Below are 23,106 nucleotides of genomic sequence, written 5' to 3' on the forward strand. Positions count from 1 at the left end.
GTTTCTTGTACTATTTTTGCAACTATTTTATGTCTGAAACTAGAGACCCAGTGCACAAATTCATGCACGGGTGAGGTCCCTTGGACTGGCCAGCCATCAGGGCGAATTGGGGCCATCTCGCCCAGTCCCAATCGGGGCCAGATGGCTGCGGGGAGGGACCACAGGAGGTTGGCCGGCTACGGGAGGTTGGCTGTGGGAGTGCACTGACCTCCAAGGGGCAGCTCCTGTGTTGAGCGTCTACCCCATGGTGGTCAGTCTGCATCATAGTGACTGGTCAACTGGTCGTTCGGTCATAACTGTTGCTTAGGCTTTTATATATATAGATTACTCAAAATTAAAGTTCTTTTTTTTTAAGTGTTCACTTCATATTCTCATTCTCTCTTGTCTCTCAAGCCCACCCCTTTCCCCACCCCCTTCATGCCCCAGGTGCACACACACACACTCTCTGGCACACCCTCGCCTTGAACTCTCTCTTCCCCCACCTGAATTCTCTCCGCCTTTCTTTTTCCTAAGCTCCTAGGGCCCTTGTTTGGCCTCTGTAACTTGTTTCCTGAGTCCAAACAGCCCAGTTGGCTCACTTCTTCCACAACTCATTTATTCTAGGTAGATCGCTTCCATGACAGCCCACATCAGGTTACACGCAATTATAGTAGACACTTAACATTTGCAATTTGACTATTTTTGAGTAAGTCAAAAGTGAATCTGCTGATTCTTAATATTAACTGTGCATAAAATGTGGTCAGCTAGGAACGGAGAGCCTGGCTCATAAATTTCAGCATGGCTCTGTTTACTGTTACTCTATGTTGCAGTAATTATCAAGTGAATAAAACTTGGTTTGTTTGATAAGATCCAAGAAAATAATAAATATTGCCGAAACCAGTTTGGCTCAGTGGATAGAGCATTGGTCTGCGGACTGAGGGGTCCCAGGTTCGATTCCGGTCAAGGGCATGTACATTGGTTGCGGGCACATCCCCTCTGGGGGGTGTGCGGGAGGCAGCTGGTCGATGTTTCTCTCTCATCGATGTTTCTAACTCTCTATCCCTCTCCCTTCCTCTCTGTGAAAAATCAATAAAATATATTTTAAAAAAAAGAAAATAATAAATATTGAGCAGAAAATTAGTTTTATAATTTAGGGTGAAATATATTAAACCTCTTGGTGGCTTAGATTTATGATGTGCCTTGTTTTCTGCACAAAGATCTGATGTGTCATATGGTCTCTATAAAAACAGGAGGAGTCCATTTGTGGAGTTTTTCTGCAAGTGCTCCAGCAATGCAAGAGCTGCTCGAGGGAGAAATGCCAGTTTTGTCAGTGGTGGTTGGGGTGGTCTCTGGCCAAAGATAGCCCTGGCCAGAGACAGCACTCTGTGCCCCCAGTTCTTATCCGACTTATAGGAAAAAATTCAAACAAGAAACAATAAACAGCAAAAGCAGGCAAGGATTTATTTGTAGGGAAGAAATACACTCAGAATCTGAGGAGGCAACTCAGCTGGCCAAAACCAAATGAAGTGCCACGATATTTGGAAGTTCAGAGGATCTACTCCCCTAAGTTGGAACGCCCCTCAGTGAGTCTCCCCATCTCCTACTTCCACCATACACACACACCCCCACCCGCCAAAAATAAAAGGCTCTTTCATCTAGACCAGTGGTCAGCAAACTGCGGCTCTCGAGCCACATGCAGCTCTTTGGCCCCTTGAGTGTGGCTCTTCCACAAAATACCACATGCGGGTACGCACGTAGAGTGCAATGGAAACTTCGTGGCCCATGCGCAGAAGTCGGTTTTCGGCTCTCAAAAGAAATTTCAATCGTTGTACTGTTGATATTTGGCTCTGTTGACTAATGAGTTTGCCGACCACTGCCCCAGATGTTATGCCACTGGTTAGACCACATCATGGAGGGGCTCTGAATCATCTTTCCTTCTCACCCAGGGGCCTGGTGCCTCCACTGTCTATTTTTGGTTTGTCTCATCTCACACGTATCCCCTCCAAGCCCTACCTACCACCTCTCCCAGCTCCTATCTACCTAGATGCCTACTGAAACAGTTTGAAAAGATTAACTGTATTATACTGTGGTTAACTAGGAGATGTAGGGCAAAGAACCAATTTGATTTTTAACTGACCCAGGAGCCTAATACACACAATACCACATTCACAGATGAGGGGTTCATTAAGTCTTGATTGTCTTCTGAGATGTCAGGGGTCTACTGCAAGGGCCAGGCAGGTAACATCACTGAACAAAAAGGAGCATTACTCAAGAAAAATACCCTTATCAGCACACTGGTAATGCAAATGGACACTTGCCTTCAGTGTTTCGATTATGAGGGAGTAGAAGGAACTGTAATGCACTGGAGTGCACCCCCCCCCCCCCAACCTTGGGCTACTTGGGGCCAGTCAATCGTTGCCTTGAGGGACTGACTATAGATCTCATGACTTCTCATTTTAAAAAAAAGCTGGAAGTCTAGGTCTTTATGTTACTATTTCCAATTTTAAAATGTTAGCAGCTAGTTCACTTAAAACAGGCATTGCACATCCAAAGGCACATGCAAGCTAGGATTTGGCCCATAGCTCCCCAGTTTGTTACTCCTGGGCTGTTGTCCAAGCATGTCAAACTGGCGGCCTGCAGGCCACATGTGCCCACAATGAATATTTTTGCGGCACAGCCAATATAATGGTATGTAAGAAACATCTTAATAAAAATTTCATAACTTAATTTTTATAATATCCTGTTATACATAATCTATACTTATAATAGGGTAATATGCAAATTGGTCAGGATGCCATCACGTAACAACCTATCAGCAGGAGGGTGGGACAGCGAGCTATAAGAGGTAGAGAGCTACAGGAGGGCAGCACAGCGAGCTACCTGTGGCAGTGAGCTACGTGCCGTGGAGAGCTACGAGCAGTGGTGGGCGGGGCGGCCAGCTGAAGCAAGCAGCGGCGAGCTACTCATGCACGGATTGGTGTGCAGGGCCACTAGTTATTAATAATGAACTACAACGTTTGCTAATGACTGATTACTATAATTGTGTTGCATTCATTTCCCTTATGCACAGGTGCACCATTTCTCTCCACTAATACTAGCAGTGAATATTTTAGCAGCTGATTGCCACGTCATTAGTCTCGTACTGACTTGTTTGGTGTGCAAAACAGGAAATATTTTGCTTTCGGAGAACAAGAAAAATAGGTTTATTTGCGTTGTGCTTATTAATTTGTGCAGTTATTCAGTGTCTGGTAAGTTAATGTTCAAGAAAAAATATTAATTTTTATTAAAATGTTCTATTATTTTATGTTAACGATTACTCATTTATTTCAGCCCTTTGTATTCAGCATGTCTCTATTGAAATAAATTTCCATTTCTATGAAAATAAAAGCTTTTTTTTTTTTTTTTTTGCGGCCCACATAAACTTAAACCTTGTTTATTTGGCCTGTGTTAGCCCTTGAGTTTGACATGCTTGATCTACCTCCTTTAGACTGTGAGCTCCAGGTACCTAGAACAGCAGTTGTTCACACTTGAGTGAGGCAGGCTTGAAAGTGTCAAGAAATTAGCGTATGTGAAATTCATTCCTCAATATAGATTGCATACCCTAATACCAGCAAAGCACTGTTGTAAGATTAGGTGAGGGGCATGCAATAGTGAATAAACTGCATTCCTGCTGTTCTCTTAAAGCTTGCATTCTAATGAATAAGAAAGTCGATTATTAAAATAACTTCAGATAATAAGAATTATGAAAAAACTAATGCTAAGGAATAGAATGGGATGGGGTGTCTAAAAGGGCTTATTTTAGTTAAGAGTGTAAAAGACCTCTTTGTTTTATATTTTTATTGATTTCAGAGAGGGAGAGAGACAGAAACATCAAAGATAAAAGAGAATCATCAATTAGTTGCCTCCTGCACGCCCTACACTGGGGATCCAGCCTGCAACCTGGGCATGTGCCCTGGCCGGGAATCGAACCACAATCTCCTGGTTCATAGGTCAAAGCTCAAGCACTGAGCCATACCGGCTGGGTGTAAAAGACCTCTTTGGAGACATGACTTTACAGTGGGGACCAGAAAGATGACGCTATCACATAAGATTTGGGGGGAGAGCATCCCTACCAGGGAGAACAGCAACTGCTTAGGAAGAGAATTTGAGGGAGAGGTTAGTTGATAGAAGAGGCTGCCAAGGGTCAGCTCACAAACACCCAGAGTCAGGGGTTTGTATTTTATGCAATGAAATGGGTTTATGTATTAGAACAACAGGTGGTTGTTTTTAAATAGATTAGCTACTGTCTGGAGAATTGTAGATAGAAATGCCACTACACATATTATTGAGGTGATAGCTGACACAGGGGGAAGGAATTTGATGACATATAAAAGCAGGCGGGGTAGGAATTTCTTCTGTACTTAGAACTAGGCTAGAATTATACTGCGCAGAGGTGACAAAAGCAGAAAGGTCAAGAGGACACCTGGAACCAAAGTGCCTGGTGTGGCCATGCTTTATGAAATGCACACTGTTGAGAAGTGAGATCTAATCTGAAGTAGCATTCTGAAACAGCTGTGTTTAGAACTGTGTCTATAGGAAACAATTTAAACCTTAAGTTCTTAAATGTTTTCTTTTTATATATGTATGTTTTTATTGATTTTGGAGAGAGAGGAAGGGAGAGGGAAAGATAGAAACATCCAGGATGAGAATCATTGATCAACTGCCTCCTGCACGCCCCCTACTGGGGTTCACGAGTCAATGCTCAACCACTGAACACACCGGCAATACTTGAATGTTTCCTAATAGGAATTGTTTGGATGGCAGGGGTAAAAATAGAACTGCCTTATATTTGTCTAATACATATACCATACAAAATGCTGCGAGGTAAGGACCAATTTGCAGATATAGAGGTTAAATGACTTGCCAAGTTACCTTAGTAGAGGAATGACTTGAGCTGACATGCAAGTCCATGTTTTTTCATCCCAGAAACAGACCAAGTTCAAATGGTTACAAATATTGCCAAGCTGTGACTTCCAGCCACACAAACAGCTACTCTATGAGATACAAGGGGATCAAGGCCCACACAATGAAGGCTCCGCCCCTTCCAATTTTCCCAGTGGGTTAAGTGATGGTTTTCCTTATCAACCCCCATGTACCTTCTGTCTCTACAGCTAAACTAAGATCTCAATATGCCTGTGCTTTTAACATAATTCTTAACAATCTGAATTAAAACACACACACACACACACACACACACACACACACACACACACACACACACACAAAACCACCCCCAATCTTCACAATTATTTTTTACAGCCCAAAGTGAATTAAGAAATAGCTCTTAGGACAACAAATACTATAAAAAAAAAATTAGCTTGTTTTGGAAACTTTCCTGAAAGCTAACTTTAAATTTTTAAATGAGACTTTTGATGCAGGTTGTGGGCATTAATAATGGGGTTAATTTCTGATGGTAACAGTGACATTACTTGCAACTATAAAGCAAAATTTAGAACTTCAATAAAGAGGTACTCGTTTTTATGATCATTTTGTTTTAAAATGGAAAACTGATTAGGAATTTCACTGGTCTTCCTGAAGGATTAAGATACTATTTTAGCACTAGCTGGTATGTTCAGTGGTTAGAGCATAGGCCTGTGGACTGACGGGCCATGGGTTCCATTCCAGTCAAGGGCATGTACCTCAGTTGCAGGCTCAATCCTCAGCCCCAATCGGAGCATGAGCAGGAGGCAACCAATCTATGTGTCTCTCTCACATCCATGTTTCTCTCTCTCTCCCGCTCCCACTTTCTCTAAAAATCAATGGGAAAAATATCCTTGGGTGAGGATTAACAAACAAAAAAGCTACCAATTGCAAAGGACAAAGGTAACATTTTATAACGTTAAAGGAATTGTATTAAGAATTAGAATCATGCCCTGGCCAGGTAGCTCAGTTGGTTAATGTCACCCCAACATGCCAAGGTTGTGGGCTTGATTCCCCAGTCGGAGCACATACAAGAAGCAACCAATGAATGCATAAATAGGTAGAACAACAAACTGATGCTTATCTCTCCCCTCTCTAATATCAATAATAAAAAAAAGGAAAGAAAAAGATTGAAGCCATTAAGACAAATACTAAACAACAGCTTATATGCATTAGGTTTACAGCCGTAGTAGGAAACAAAGGTATAAGAACATATAGATACAGCCGAAACCGGTTTGGCTCAGTGGATAGAGCGTCGGCCTGCGGACTTCAAGGGTCCCGGGTTCGATTCCGGTCAAGGGCATGTACCTTGGTTGCGGGCACATCCCCAGTAGGGGGTGTGCAGGAGGCAGCTGATCAATGTTTCTCTCTCATAGATGTTTCTAACTCTCTGTCCCTCTCTCTTCCTCTCTGTAAAAAATCAATAAAATATAAAAAAAAAAACAAAAAAAACATATAAATACAATTGGGGAACATATATACAAGGCTGTCAAGGTAGACCAATAAAAAGTTTTCAAACCTAAATTTGATGCAGACTTACGATATATAAGTTTACAATATAGGGGACAAAAAATATATGTTCAGTGACACCATCAGGTTACAATGAGCAAACTCAGAATATGGAAAATTCCTCAAGACAAATGATCCAATTCTTTACATTACACGGTAAAAAAGATGGAGAATCTGTGACTAAAAGCAAAGCCACATATATAGATGTTATTTGAACAAACCAATTATAAAAACAAATCATCCTACCTTATAATAGACAAATATGCAAATTGACCGCACCTTCGCTACGCCCAAGCCATGCCCACCAACCAAGCCACGCCCACCAACCAATCAGGATGAATATGCAAATTACCCCCAACAAAGATGGCGGCTAATTTGCATATCAAGACACCGTAGAAAGAAGCCAAGAAATGCTGAAGGGAGCAAAGCTGCGGAGAAGCAAGCAAGCTGGGGGGAGGAGAAGGGAGGAGCGGAGGCAGGGCCGGGGGACAAGGGAAGAGCGGAGGTGGGGCGGGCTGGCAGAGAAGGCGGGCCGGGGGACAAGGGAGGAGCGGAGGCGGGGCCGGGGGAGAAGGAAGGAGAGCGGGGCGGGCTGGCAGAGAAGGCGGGCCAGGGGACAAGGGAGGAGCGGAGGCGGGGAGGGGTAGAGTGCAGCAGGAAACCCTATTGCAGGATTTATCCTGCAACGGGAACGCTAGTTAAGAGATAATAAGTAGCCCGGCTGGCGTGACTCAGTGGTTGAGCATCAACCTATGAGCCAGAAGGTCGCAGTTTGAGTCCAGGTCAGAGCATATGCCCAGGTTGTGGGCTCCATCCCCAGTGTGGGGGAAGCAGAAGGCAGCTGATCAATGATTCTCTAGTCATTGATGTTTCTCTCTCTCTCTCCCTTCCTTTCTAAAATCAATAAAAACATATTTAAAAAAAGGAAAATCTAACTGAATAGTAAGAGATTACTGTTAACTTTTTAAATAATAATAAAAGTACTATGGTTAAGTTTAAAGTTCTTACCGTTCTCTTGAATTGAAATATTTGGGGATGAAGTCATTTATCTGAGATTCTCTTCCAAGATAAGGGCGGAGGTGGAGTGAATTGGTGAGGTATAATCAAGGCTGGCTGACCACGATTTGATCTGTTTTTGGAGCTGAGAAATGGGTCCTCTACTACTTCTACTTGATATTTCCCAGCATAAAGTTTAAAATTATTTTTCCAAAAAAATATATTTTAATTCAGGTAGAGTGGTGTAAGTTTGTAAACCTCTTTACAAGTACCTAGAAAACTAATAGCACAAGACAAAAATTAGAGCACAGGGGGAGATATCCTTGGCAAAGCTACCTCTGACATATAAACCTTAACCCCCATGCAGGTGTACCTCCACATCTTCCATCTTATAATAGTGGAATTTCACACATCCATAGTTATTTCAAAACAAGAAGGTAGGTAAAAACTTAAGTCACAATTGAGAACTCAAGATTAATCTCTTGCCCTAGCCCGTTTGGCTCAGTGGATAGAGTGTTGGCCTGTGGACTGAAGGGTCCTAGGTTTGATTCTGGCCAAGGGCACATGCCCGGGTTGTAGGCTCGATCCCCAGTGGGGGGTGTGCAGGAGGCAGCCGATCGATGATTCTCTCTCATCATTGATGTTTCTCTCTCTCTCTCCCTTCCTCTGAAATCAATAAATATATATAATATTTTAAAAGATTAATCTCTTAAATAGGAACTTTGTTGACATTTGCCTTTGCCCTTCTTCAATGACTGTCATGTAAAGGAAAAATTGTTCACTATTTAGAGGCAGTTTAAGTTTAAGCTCTACAGAAATACTATTAGAACATGTAAAACACACTTTACCCTCTCAGAAATTACTCATTCATGCTAGGCTGAATTAGTTTTTAGTTTGAAACAGAACGTATTTAAGTAGCATACCCATTTTTATATCCAAAGGAATCTTGTTTCCTTCAATGTAGCTGCTTTGTGAGGCTTTCTACTTTTTCCAGCTCTACTGCCTGCCACTGGTGAAAAAGTTTGAAAACCTTTGGAATCTTCTTCAGAAGCTGTAACTATTTATTTAAAAAAAAGAAAACATCCTTAATGGCATTAAGTCTTCATCCCTTTGTGGGTGTATTTGATTTTTCCGAAACAGCAACAAATCATTTGGAGCCATATATAGCGGACAAGTAACCAAGGTGGGCGAAAAAAATGTATGGAAAACCTAATCCTATATAATTAAAAGAATATGCAAATCGACCAAACTGTGGAACTACTGGTCGCTATGACACGCACTAACCACCAGGGGACAGACGCTCAACGCAGGAACTGCCCCCTGGTGGTCAGCACACTCCCACAAGGGGAGCTCTACTCCCCAGAATCTGGCTCAAGGCTGGAGAGCAGTGGTGGTGGCAGGAGCCTCTCCCGCCTCCACAGCAACACTAAGGATGTCTGCCTAGGGCTCCCAAACTGCGAGAGGGCACAGACCGGGCTGAGAGAACCCCACCCCCAGTGCACAAATCTCATGCACAGGGCCTCTAGTGCAACTATAAAATACTGCAACATTTTATTACAGCCTTTTAAAATCTCTAAATTCGCTTCCAAAGTATTGGGAAAATAATTCTCAATGTAAGTAATTTGAAAAATATTCATTTGGATACACAACAATGGCATTTTCAAAACTTCATTTTCCTGGTGTCCAGATTTTACTTTATCAGCCAACCAGGTTCTGAGGGCCTCACCTCATTATTGAATTATCCTAGCCTAGACAAAAATCACTAAATACATAAATTTAAAAAAAAAAACTTTGAAGCTCAATAGTTAGGTCTGACTCACCGTCATGTTTAAAGTTTGGGTTTGTTCATGAGGACAGTTCACTTTAGACATAGTCCTTAAAACTGACTTATCATTTAATGTTACACTCCCATTTTCTTTTTCCATATATACAGAGAAGACTTAAGAATTGTATAATCTCAAACTAGCTAAGAATAGGTTTGCCAGAAAATCAGTACAGCCATTTTACTAATAAAATTTTGCTCATTTAAATAATTTATTTAATAAAATATTTGAAGCAGTTTAGAAAAACAAGATTTGTATTTTATTTCCTTGTAAAAATCTTTACACATGCAGACAAACCAGTGTTAAGAAAGTATTCACCATCATTTAAACAAATAACCACTTAAATAGAACAGTGTCTGCAATTTTATCTGTATAAAAATAAGATACATTTTTACAGAATTCACACTCCAGTTCTTATAGCAATAAACAATACACAACTATAATAAGTACAATTGAACCTGACCATGGTTTTCAATTAGATACTGCTAGAGCATTTTAATGTGCAAAAAAAAAAAAAAGAAAAGAAAATTAAAAAAAAATAACATAGTTCTTTTCAAGAGAAAATGTCCTCAGTGTTTCTAGAGACCTAGAGGGCTTTAAGAAATCAAATCCTAATCAGTTTGCTTTTAATGTTTTGATTGTGAGCCCATACATCACACTGCAGATAGGTAAAACCAGGAATTGATGCAGGCTCAACCGAAGAAAGTCAGCGCCTGTGCCTGCCATGTCCTGAGCGGCTGCCACCATGATGCTTGCCTTTATGGGACCTCTCAAAGGAGCGAGATCTTTCACGCCTGTCCCTATGATGTCCCCTTTCATGCCTGTGTTTCTTGGCCGCATCTGAGTGATCCCGAGACTTGCTCTGAGATCGAGAACGAGACTTTTTCCTTTTATGACCATGTCTATTTGAACTTTTTAAATCATCTCTGGTATGCTTGGCCTTAAGGTGAGGAGAACCATGATTATGATGTCTTCTTGGGCTTTCGCTGTGACTGCGGGACCTGCTTCTTGACCTCGAGCTGTATGTTCCAGATCGACTCCGCCTATTATTGTAACTTAGATAATAAAAAGTTGAGATTTAGATTCAATTTCTGCTGGAAACATATTATCTTGGTGGTGTTCATAACAGGTTCAAAACAAAACTATCAGGCCTGTATTGACAACAGGCCAGACTGAAGACTTTTATTAAATTTCTCTCCCTACCTTCCCTCGAGCCTGTATCAGACAAATCTTAAACAAATGTAAATAATGTCTATATGCCAAGGAGAGTAATTAGCAAGTTTTACAGGATGTTCTAGATAGCTATGCTTTTTATTAAGTATTTTCCATACATGAAAAAGAGCCACAATCTAATTATAAAGCTAATTAGAAGATTCTTTGGCTACAGTTGATTTATTGACTAATAAGTGATTAATGAAATAGTCCCATTTTCTAACTGAAATCAGACAGAAAATTTTTTCACACCTAATTTGTTCAACTTTTTTTATAGAGTAACTTTTTGAACACTCCAAATAAGATTGTTTTTCTAAGAGACTATTTACTTACTGTCTTCTTGGAGTATGTGATCTAGAATGTGATCGTGTTCTTGACCTTGATCGACTTGCACTTCTGCTATTCCTACTTCTCTTGCTGTCTTTCCTTACACTTCAAAAAACACAAAACAAAAACCCAAACAAATCAGTATATTAGTTACGTACTTAGTGTGTTAGAAATTAATCACATATAAGATTCCTGGGGCCAGTTCTAACCCAAGTATACTCACCCATTATAAGGGCTTTTGGAAGCCTGCTGTCTGTCTTCAGGTTCTTTTTTGACCATCTTCACATTAACGGAGATTGGTGACTTCTCTTCAGCCTTCACTTCTCTTGGTGATGCTTAAACAAACAAACATAATAAAGATATGTTAACTACTGGATTTAACAGAGGGTCAAAAGTTGTTCGTACATATAATTCAAGTATCACGCTTTCAAGTATGTCTTTAGTTGACTGTCAAGAGAAAATAGTAATGGCTTCTTAATATCATCGTTTCCTTGCAAATGTTAAATGCTAAAACATTCTAACAACCACACACCTTCAGTGCCCACCTCATTTCAATTCTGAATAAATCTTACATGGTTTAGAGGCTGGAGAAAATCCACCAAGGGTTGAAAGGGCTGGAGTTCCATCAGGATTCAATCCCTTTGCTTTTAATTTGGCTTCTTGTAAGGCCACTTTTCTTTTCTCTACTTCTTTTTCCAGCAATTCATAGTTTGGCTGTTGGAGGAAAATGAAGTTAGTATCTCTCCTTCACAGTTTATAGAGTGTTACCACTGAGAAAGTATTAGCACAAACACGAGTAAACAGAATTACCTTTTTCCTGGTATAAAGCCTAAGAGTTTCTACACAGATATCCTGGATCTCCTCTTCAGTAGTACCAAAAAGGAGAAACCAATGGGGACGAGTTGGCAATGGAATCTAAAACAGGAAAAGAGAGTGGTTTAGGATAAAATGTTGTTTTTTATTAGGACTAATTTATCCCATAGAACAAAACAGGCTATCTAAACCTACCTGAAGAGCTCTAGCTGCAAGGTAGATGCAAGCACATGCTATAGTCTCTGGTTGAAATCGAACAAATACATTGGTTCGAAGACTGTCATTCATATAATTCCTGAAAAAAATTTTAATCATAAGCTCTGGACATAAACCAGTTTTAAAGCTTACATAAAATTGGAGACTCAATCTACTTTATTCTTTTTTCTTCTCATTCTTCATATTCTAGCAAAGAACAATTCTTAACTCAAAAATCAGAGAGATAAGAATTTAACACTAGAACAATTCTTCAGCTTTCCTATGACTAAATTCCTTTAAAATAATTCTTATTATTCCAAATAGAACATACATGTAAAATTTTAAACTATATTTTTATGAAAATCAATGCTCTAAAAGTCAATTCTGAATAACTAGCTTCAGAAATGATAAACCACTCCAACAATACTTCAAGCCATTAATTATTGACCATCTCTCCTTTATCCACAATTAAAAGCAGTGTCAATCAAGTTCTTTCAAAAAATTCAAAGTACTGTGACAGGGGTAAAAAGGTAAGCACTCACCAAGTTATATTAAGAAAACTAAGCACTTTAGAAAATCTAAACAGGCAAGTGAAGAGCAATAAATATATAAAACAGCCTTGTTTATATACCTTTTTTGTGACTAAGTACAAATAAAAGCAATTAACTACTTCAGTTAATAAACTCTTGATTTCTTAAGTAGTGAACCCTCCCCCCCCCACAACATTCCTGAAGTATTGAAAAAATTTTACAAACTGTTTAAAAGGTTAAACTACAAGGTTGTTTCTTAAAAATCCTTACTGTAACTGCTAAAATCTGTTTTACAAAACATAATTAAAAGTGTCATGCATTTTATAAAAACAGTGAGACTTTTCCATTATTAATTTACTGAATCCAAAAGAAGCATGGCAGTCATAAGTCCAGAACATAAAAATTAAGCCCTGTACACCTATTGTCTTTGAGACAGTAGTTATGTCTGGACCACAAATTCTTGTTTTACTTTACCTTTAAATAAGCTAGCACTCCAAATCACATATCTGCATCTCAAAAGTCCAAGTAATAAAGTGCTTTGAAAAATCAAGTACTTAATTTTGTTATTGTCTGCAATAGCCCAGCAGCTAGAAATTCATCCAGAATGGAAATGGTGCCCACTTTAAGCTACAAGTTGTAGCTTCCTTTGGTAGAAGAATTCATGCTATACATACTGAAAATTGAAATCTAGTCAAACTCCTAACAAAAAAAAAAATCACTTAATTCATAATGGTCGGATAACAATCTATCAAAAATGAACTATTCATTTTGATAGTTACAGGTATACATTCAATACATAGGCATGTTGAATAGTTACTTCTAGAAGCAAATATACAAATCCTTTTGACACCCCGACAGAACTAGAAGATGCTGCCAGATGGATATGGACCACTTCAGTGAATCTCGGATGAGAGCTTGCACTGGATTGGCTGGAGAGCAGGGCAGCCAATCAGGCCATCCTGAGGTCATGGGCTGAAGTGCAGAGGGCAGAGTTCTATGACTTACCATCATGGACTACCCTTTAATTAAAGAGTAGAAAAAAGAACAAAGTTAAATTGAGTTCTCCATTAAAAATAATTAGTCAAGCCAAGAAAACAGGAAGCAGAAATAAGCATTATTTACCTTTTGATTAAAAAACACACAAAAAAACAAAAAGCACCAAAAGAAACTCATCTCATTATTTTGGAAAGGGAAAATGAAACTTACTTTATTTCTGCTTCTGTTTTCCTGACTAGGAAAAAAATGTAAAAAAAAACACCAAAACAACTTACCAGGCAGTTTGAACCAGGGTTTGATTACGTTCACATTCTAAGACTTGTAAATACATAAAAATGATCTGAAGGACAAGGGGAAAAAAACTCAGTTTAGCACATCGTTGGTTCTTTCAGAGTACATAGTTCAATGCATATAAGCAACTGAAATGTTAGGTTCAAGTTTTAATTCTTCTATAAACTACTTAAATAATACAGACCAATCTAAAATTTATCTAAATCAATGTGGGTTGTTACACTACTAGATTCCATAAAAATTGTTTTAAAATGTTTCAAGACTGTACAGGGAAAAAAATTGGGAGTTATTTCAATAAAAAACAATACTAATTTTTCATGAATACTAAGTGGCGGGCACTATGTCCTGCAAACAAGATTATAGCATTTAATTTCCCAAGGTACAATTCTGCGTGTCCCAAACCCTAAACACTATGTTTTAGAAGTTATACAATGGGTATGATACATTGTAATACTCCAAGTGGGTATTATATTAAGTAATCAAACACTGAATATTTCTACAGTGAAGTTTATCACACTATATATAAGTAGCTTTACCTCAGTTCAGATGAGGGATTTTAGGACCCGTATTTCAATTTTAGAGATATGAGATCTAAGAACAGAGATATCTGCCAAGGTCACACAGTTAATGGCAGAGACAAGTTCCTACTGCAGATAGTTCTGCTTTTAGGGTACCCATTCTTGTAACTATTTTGCTGTTACTTATGTCAGTCACATGCAAGCCAAGACTTGCTAGAGAAACCTTTGAACATTCAGAAACAGTAACAGTAAGCAGCCAACACAGCCTGAACATTTTACTATGCAACAGGTAGCATGCCAGACATTTTTGTGCATATATACACACCCACACACATATATATAGAATTTATTCCTTGGAATGAGTTATTTCATTAACTCCATTTCTAGGTAGGGAAAACTGGGTTAACCATAGAGGCAAAAAGAATTTATCAATGCCTACACAATAGTAAAGTTTTGAACCTGTCTTTTTTACTCCCATTTTTCTGATAAATTTCAAAATCCAAAAGGTCGCATTTAAAAACTAAGGTTAACTCTCAAATATAAACATATATTCATGTAAAACCAAAGTTTTAAGAAAACCCTAATACTTACGAATATAATTTCTGTACTCTGTAACTCACCTTATGGGGATGCTTGACATGAACACAAAATCCCAACTCCTTTAGCACCCTCCTCTCTGCTTTGATAACTTGATTTTTGGTGTTAATGTAGTTCTGATCAAGGATGAGGGGGCTTGGAGTCCTATAGTTTGTAAGAAATAAAATCAAAACTGTTTTGCACATCCAAAAAATTTTATTTGTGGCATCTCCGTTTTCCCTTCCAACCAACTATTGGCAACAGAAACCAGCTTTTTAACCTCCTGCAAACAAGTTAAGGCATTAATCTTGTGCTGTCCAAGTTATGCTAATTAAATATATACTTTCTAGACTAAATTCCTATAGAAACTAACTCAACCCTGCAATGAAAATACTTCACTCTACTTCTCTTGTATTTATCCTTGGTTCTTTCATATGGATACTTAGGGTATATATGTTGCTTAACGTCAGTGACAGCTTATCACAAATCCCATCAGTCTCCAGACTCTCTGCAATGACAAACGAATGTGCTCCTGAAAATATTTACTATAAGACCTTGCAAGATTATAGTGATTTTACTCATTTCATAAAATACCAACTCTTGGTTACTTTATGGCCAAAATTAAAATTAAGGGAAAAAATGTTGGGTAGCTTAATCCAGATTTCTCCCGAAAATGGGCAATTTGTTTAAGCAAACTGTTCTAAGACTCTATTTCTGTTAAAGAAAATAATCTGGAAACTACAGATTTAGTTTAATTACCAAAATAGTTTGTAAAATTAAATCAGACTAAAAATTCAAAGTGATAAATAAAAACCATGCCTAAATTTGGTTGAGTTGTAGCTCTTAGGCAGTATATTTAGCAATTCAAGAGAAGGGAAGACCATAATGAGGTAACGAGGACAACACTCAAGGTCTCTATGCCAGATTAAAGTTTGATAGCTTCCAAAGTTATGATGCAGAAGGCTATCTATCAATCAGGGGTTCGATGCTTTAGAAACAGCACATTCAATTAAAAGACTATCTTATTTAAGTCTTGAAATGAAAAACCGGTTTCTTACTTTTATTTAAATCTTATGTTCAAAATTAGCTTCTGAGAATTTTTTTTTTTGTCAAGTCTTGGACTTTTCATTTATAAGCCCATAAAATGTCCCTAGTGTCCTTTGTTTGACACATTTTTAGATTGAACCAACAAAAAATATGTTTTTGTTAAGATATTATTAAAAATATTGATTATATGATACATACATATGTATGTAGGATATTTAAATATTTTCCCCATACTCAATTATCAGCCAAAAGATTCAAGAGTTTCTGTCCTGGACAGAACACAACATGTACTTTAAAAAGATAATAATAATAATTCTGAATATTACCCCAACTCACAACTCCTTTACCACGCACAGAAAATCCAGAAAAATGTAAGCTAACACTTTAAAATCAAAAACCAATTTAAATACATCCACTTGAAGATTAGATAACAATGTGAAATAAGCTGCATAACTACCCCTGTAGTGACGTTATCAGAGTAGAAATCACTTATTTTCTCACATTTAAAACGATGACAACTAGAATGCTTGCTAGGCTATTTCAATTTTTTTAAATCAAATTGTATAAAACAAGACAATAGCTGGCAAGCTGACAAAATGGAAAATAGCTGTTAAGATTAACAATGCTGAAAATGGCCTTCACTCAGTTCAATTCCTATTACAGATATAAAAGGTATGAGGAATGAGGCCATCAATTGCAGAGTGGGCCGATTTCTAACATAGTATCAATGAATCCATTTTTATTAGGACAATAGGCTACAAATTAACTATTCTTTGGAGGGGGGAAAAATCAAATAACCCCAAGAGCAATAAATGTATACATGAAAGCTTATCTCAAAGAACTTAAGGTTTATTATTTTTCAGGTTTCATCATGACAGGAAATTTAGAAGTTAAATCCACCTCAGACTAATGTCTCCCTCAACAGGCATTAGGAGAAAGGAGACCTTCAGTGTTACAGGGGCACCCAGAACTTTAACTCTTAACCCATTGCAATTGGGACAGCAAAACTGCACCATTAGAAACCATATAAAAGCAGTTTTGTCTCATTTCCCATTTCTTTTGAGTAAATTCATTTATACATCTTACTAAGCTTGCTTTAAAGGTTTCCTTCAAATTCTGTTAAAATTCATTTTTCTTATAATTAACCAGCTAAACACTTGTTCAAATTATGGCTACTCTCTGGTGGTAAATCAGGCTTAATTATCAATTCTGCTTAAACCACCTGTTAATTTCCATCTACTCTGCCACAATCTTTACTTTCCCTCTATTTTCCTGCTCAATACACAGAAATCTGCAATACTACTTCAAAGGATCATTCCAATAACATCAAATGATTAAGGAAACCAAATCCATTATCCACTATTAATTCAACTACATACTCAACTTTTTGCTTAGGCTTACTAATACCTACAGTTTTCAAAGTTAACTTAGTGGGTGTATAATTTAACACCTTCATTTTTGTGCAGAATTGGGATTACCTCACAAATCAAAGAAGGCTCAATAAATGTGTAATTTAAAACTTATATTTTGTAGAAGAAACGTGCTCGGATAAACAAAAGGTTCAAGAAAACTGTCTAAGTAAGTGGTTTCTTTATATTAACATAGTATTAATTAGTACTTTCTGTAGCAACAAGCACATTAAATTGAATTAAGGTTTGCTAGAATGTCTTCCTCTCCAATTATGGTAAATCTCTTTCTGATAAAAGTTTGAAGAGGTGGCATTTTAAAACATCTCTTAAAAAAGAAATCATCTATTAAGAGAGGGAAAAAAAATTTGTTGTCAACTAACAACCAAATCTAACACTACCTTCCCGGCTTTAAAGTTTGTCATACTTTTCAAATTAATTTATATAAAAAGAACAATTTTCAAATTTTAGTCTTAGTAGGAAATCTTGGGCTTTGGTCATTGGAAGTTTATTATCTGCCCTCTTAGGACAGCTATATTTCTGTTAGCATACACCTTGAAGAAAAAGAAATTAGGATCAGGAGATGCAAACATGGTTAAGTTTCACTCATGTAGTATGAAAACTAGTTCTTCAAGGAACTATACTATAGTTTACAAAGAGTCAGACTCCTGCTCAATACACAGAAATCTGCAATACTATTTCAAAGGAACATTCTTTTTTTAGCAGTGTTTAAAAACAAAATGAAGACCACCATAAGAGCCATAACATAAAACTGTGAATGGAGGCTGGACTTAGGACCCTTCCAACTTTCATCCATGATCTATATACACATGTTGAAAATACCACACCATATGTACCAATGAGAGTGGTTGCACCGGTCTGAAGATGTCTTCTTTTAGACAAACAAGCCTTATCTTTGTAAGTTGTAAATTACACGTTTATTGAGCCTTTCCTTGAAACCACAGAAAACCCTATTTGCTGTGAATATGTTCCACCCCAAAAGCAAATTATAATTGGAAACTATTAAATTCAGCCATTTATTCTGAGTTTAAAAGACAATTACCAAACTACCAAAAAAGTCAAAGGGGGAAAACAGTCAAATAACACAGAATGTGGCTTGGGCATTGGTACTTTCTAAAAGGTCACCTGGTAATCCTAATGTGTAGCCAGGACTGAAAAACAATTATCTAAAGGCTACAAAAATGATTCCTCCTTTGTAATTTTCTAGCTCACACTACAATAAAGCTTTCATAAACTTCATTAAAATAAATTAACATTAAAATAAACTGACATTATTTTACCAACTAAAGTATAATACTGATAATACTTTCTAATGACAATAATCTATGAAAAGAAAATATTAAGTAAGCTACAATTATAACTTGGACAGCAAAGATTAAAGCTTATAACAAGAAACAGGAGTTTTTCTAAATGGTTCAGCAGTGGCCAACCTGTTAGTCCCCGATTCCAGTGACCTATTCTCAGAGCACTGGCTTCTCCTTGGGGATTTTCCATACTTCACTCACTGTTGCCATGACGACAGCTTCATCGCTATGTACCACTCCACATCACCCAGGCTTTGGTAAATGTAGCTGGTCGCTGTATAGTCGGTTGCAAGGGAAAAAAGAGTTGAAGTTAATAACATATACAAGTTACATGTCTGAGTAAACTTGTAATATGCATAGAAACTTTTACATCCTGCTTAAAAAAAAAAAGGCTTCCATGCAATTAACTCCTTTTAAATTTCATGCTATAGTCATTTCTAAGATCGAGACAAAAATCAGTCTCTCCGTAATGACCCCCCAAAAAAACCAGTTACAGACACAAAAGTCAGGTGAAATGTTTTACATTCCAAGATTTTTATGGTTAAGAACTACTCTCTGAGATGGAGGAAGAATGCTCTAAGGCTCACAGAAAAATTTCAAAGTAGATAATCATTATTAAGTGATAAGAGTTGGCTCAATGGTTCAAAGAATAGAAAGCTATTTCCTTTAAGCCAGCACAGAATCCTTTCACTGAAGAGCCTTTTTACTAGTGTTATTGTGTTTTAATCACCCTGAAGAATCAGCGAGGTATCTAAATGTAAATTTTAGCTCAGACCATACTAAATACCAAATTGAAATCTTCCCAATTTCCAGGAATTCCTCACCAAGAAGCTAAAAGACATTTTAAAATGAAATAAAAAATTAGTCTATCCCTGAATATGGTTAGGGTGAATGAGGAAAGATGGCAGAAAAAAAAAAAGTAAGAAAACTGAAAAAAAAAAAAAATGTTGTGAAAACTATCTGAAGAGCAATGTTTCAGACTTTTTAACTAATCGTTTTAAGGTTACTTTTCTATTTGCTTGTCTCTGAATAGTTCTATTATGCCAACCTACAGATTCAGCTGATTAAGAAACACTCAGATAGGCTACCTAATTGGCACTAACCAACACCCAATCCCCAAAACAACTTAAAATCCTTTTATAACTTCCTTTCAAACTCCATACAAGTTTATCTAACATCACAATTTCTTAAAAAGTGTAAAGACCTAATCTATTCCAGCTATCTCCTTCTGCAGCATGTACTAGAAGTCACCTGAAGTGCTGCAACTAACATTTTTGGTACTGCCTCACATGAACATGTAAGTCCACATAGAGTGTTATGATGTAGCCACAACACCTATAAGGCACTCTTTTGGTCTCTATTTTCTTACAAGGGAAATTAAATGGGCCTTATCTAAATATAACCCAATCAATCAAGAGTTATTTTTCTAACCCACTCACTGGGACTTATCTGACCAAGACAAAATACCTGTTTAATCCCTTTGACTTCAAACTTTATCATCCTGCAGTCCTTTCAGATCCGGTATATCGTAGTTCAATGTTGAAGTACTCTAACAAAAGCCAACCTCAATTGATCAAGTGTTAACTGGGACTTCCGAGTAGAGAAACAATCTACACAAAACTGTGCCACGTTATTAACTTGAACTGCAGTTTAAACTTCCAGCCTTCAGTCTTCCAGAGAGGGATGGGGAGAAACAACTTACAGAATACACTCACACTTGAGCCAAACGCATTCCCTTTCTTGTTTAATCTTAAGCCACAGGACTGCTTCACAGCACTGTTAGGATTGTCCATAAATGCAACTGCCTCTACAAACTTTAGATAGCTGGTTAATTGTGGGGGTTTTTTTTGGTTAAGTATCAGTGCGCTCCTATGTGAATTTCAACACCTAAATAAGTTTTCCTGTGCATGGGTTTTAACTTGAGAGGAAAGAATGTTTTGATTTGATGATTGGTGTGCACAGTACAGTAGCAGCAAGAGATGTTGTGCTCAATAATGCCAATCTTACCTTTTTCCTCTTAACTGGCGTAGGTGGTGAAATACATTAATCACATCTCTTATTCTTCTAGGTGCTTCTTCGATTTTTGATGCAAGATTAATACAGGCCATGGCAACAATCTGAAAGAATAATCCAATAAAACGCTGTTAGATGATGGCTCTGTCTCGTGCAGTTAGGAAAAAGTGCCCCTCCCAAAATCTAACGAACTTATTTTGAGGAAAAAAAACTTTAGTAGGACACAATTAGGACAACCTCTGGTGAAATAAAATTAAGATGACATTTCCAAGCCATAAGCTTCCGGGGCCACGTTAATACTGTGATTTATTTTAATTGCTTAATTCCTCCATTCTGAATCCAGAGTCAAGCCCAGTCTCACAGGACTTTCGAATTCGGCTGAAAATTCTAATTATGGATTAGATCCATTTCCTGGATTCTAGGACCTAGAACATATTCCACAAGTCCCTACTACTTCCTGGGGAGTGAGAACCAGGTACAAAGGCTTAAAGGAACCACTTTCTTTCTGGGAAAGCTAGCTGCTAACACTGACCCCCCCCTTCCCCCCCCCGCCCCCACTTCCGGACGGAGAAATCCTTGTTCACTCGCCCCCGCCGTCCTTACCTCGAAACTGTGCTTGACGAAAGACTTGGAGTAGAAGAACCGATGGAACAACACCTGCCCCGTTGCCATCGCCACCTGCAGACAAGAGAGAAGAGCGGAAGCGCGAGGGTCAGGCGGGCCCGCACCAGGCGCCGCCGCCATTTTGTGCCGCCGCTCGCTCCCCGTCCCTCCCCACCGCGAGCACCGGGGGAGCCTCGCCTCCCCGCCCACCCGCCCCGGCTCCGGCTGGGACCCGACGAGAAGAGGCCCGAGAGGGCCATTCCCCGCCCCCGCCCCCGCCGGCATCTGGTGGGAAGGGGATACCGAGGGGGTGGGTAGCGGGGCGAGGGGGGAGAGGCGCGCCCGGCGGCCCGGGCCCGAGCACTGACCTGCGGCAGCCGGAGGAGGATGCCGGCGGCTTGGATGAGCTCGCAGCCCAGGATGCGCAAGTCCGTCTCGCTGAACAGGTCGAGCCCATCCTGCATGGACGGGGTGGGCGACAGCCGCTCCTCCGGGATCAGCGAGTGGTCGATGGTGAGAGAAACTTCCGAGTAGAGGCGGTCTCCGATCAGAATCCCTCCCGACGTGGTCGTCGTCGTGGTCGTGGTCCCCGAGCTGGAGCCGCCCGCGCTGGGGGCGGCGGCCGACGAGGCGGCGGCGGCGGCGGCGGTCGCGGTCGGGTGAGGCCCGGACGCCATAGTCTCCGCGAGCTGCACGCACGCCCGACGCAGCCGGAACCCGGAGCGAAACTAACCAGCGTCCTCGGCGCGACGGATGTGCCCGTGACCGCCGCGCTCCGAGCCGCTTTACGCAGCGTGCGCTTCCGCTCTGACGTCACCACGCCCAGCGGGGCGAGCCAACTAGTCCCTCCAGGTCCCCGCCCCCCCGGCCCCGGCCCCGGCCCCGCCCCCGCCGGCGGCGCCTCCTCCCCGCGCGATCCGGGACCTGCGGCCGAGGTGTGGGACCCTGGAGTGAACTGGGTGGCCTGTCTGCTGGGGCCCCCAAAGTGGTCAGGGTGGCCCCAGGGTCTTTTTAGCTAAAATAGGTCCAGACTGCCTTGTCTGTAGTGTTTTTAGCCACGATAACAATGCGGGCGTGGTACAAGCTTACCTTCCCCCCCAAGTGAGACTTGGCATCAGTTACAACCTCTGCGCGATTTGGGCAATTTGTGTGGAACCTGCGTCCCTGGGCTCCCTTCATTTGCGGGGCGCGGTGTACCGGGGGAGCCCTAGGGGAGGGCTAACCCAGATGTGTAGGGACAGACACACTTGCAATTTAAAACGACCCGCCAGGAATCTGGAGAGGAGTGCTTTACGGTATTTTTAGGAGACAAGGAATCCGAACCGCCTCGGTTCCCCAAAAAAGGTCGTGGAGGAGCGCGTGGTAGGGTGCAGGGTGCAGGGTGAAGGCTTGATGACCGGGAGGGCGGCTGCTTTCGCTGCCTGGGTTGCGAAACTCAGGCCCACAGTGCAGCAGCGCCCAGCCCTCGGTAATCTGGAAAATCCCTTCTTTCCAAAAATAGCCTGGGGATGAGAACCTTACCGAGGTAATCTGATTGTGCCCGGAGAGCCTTTGTCTTCCTGGGTGGTTAGTGCAATTAGACAGAGTGGGAGAAATTAGTCTCATATTTTTTTCCCTCTCTAATATTAGCTAGCAATTCCCAAAAATTTCTTAAAATGTGAAGTCACAACAATGATCCTGAGCCAAACTGCTACGTCTAGAGTTGATCTTGGTTCACTTCATCTTTTTATCCCACTCTTGAACTTCTGAGTGGTTGTCCGGGGATGAGGTGCCCCATTCCCTTTCCGTATGTAGCTAGGTTTTAAGGCTTAATTCGTTTAATTATGAAAAGAGCCCTGACTCTTGGATCGGTAGGGCGAAGGGAGTTTGAATACATTTCGGTTTTGGCAATGATGTCAGTAAGGCAAAATATTCTCAAAAACTCACTTTTGAAAAAGCATTAAGTCAACTCTACTTAGTAAAGACTGACCAGTAGTTCTGAACCCTGG

The 23,106-nt window shown here is 39.8% G+C and overlaps 1 protein-coding gene across 2 annotated transcripts; it reads right to left on the bottom strand.

Moving 5' to 3' along the window:
- Positions 1–9,479: 9,479 nt before the first annotated feature.
- On the bottom strand, positions 9,480–21,909 carry CCNL1 (cyclin L1). Of its 2 annotated transcripts, XM_079766693.1 has the most exons (11): positions 21,487–21,909; positions 21,119–21,193; positions 20,510–20,619; positions 14,769–14,889; positions 13,615–13,679; positions 11,814–11,913; positions 11,616–11,720; positions 11,378–11,519; positions 11,029–11,140; positions 10,812–10,910; positions 9,482–10,321 (listed from the first exon to the last, which is right to left on the bottom strand). In XM_079766693.1, the coding sequence occupies exons 1-11, from the start codon at positions 21,793–21,795 to the stop codon at positions 9,973–9,975; spliced, it is 1,587 nt and encodes a 528-aa protein (XP_079622819.1). In that variant the 5' UTR covers positions 21,796–21,909; the 3' UTR covers positions 9,482–9,972. The 2 variants fall into 2 exon arrangements, with proteins under 2 accessions (XP_079622820.1, XP_079622819.1); XM_079766694.1 differs by lacking the exons at positions 21,119–21,193; positions 21,487–21,909 and adding an exon at positions 18,704–18,776 and having other exon boundaries at positions 9,480–10,321.
- Positions 21,910–23,106: the final 1,197 nt, after the last annotated feature.

Source organism: Cnephaeus nilssonii, assembly GCF_951640355.1.
Source record: "Cnephaeus nilssonii genome assembly, chromosome: 3".
Lineage (NCBI taxonomy): Eukaryota > Metazoa > Chordata > Mammalia > Chiroptera > Vespertilionidae > Cnephaeus > Cnephaeus nilssonii.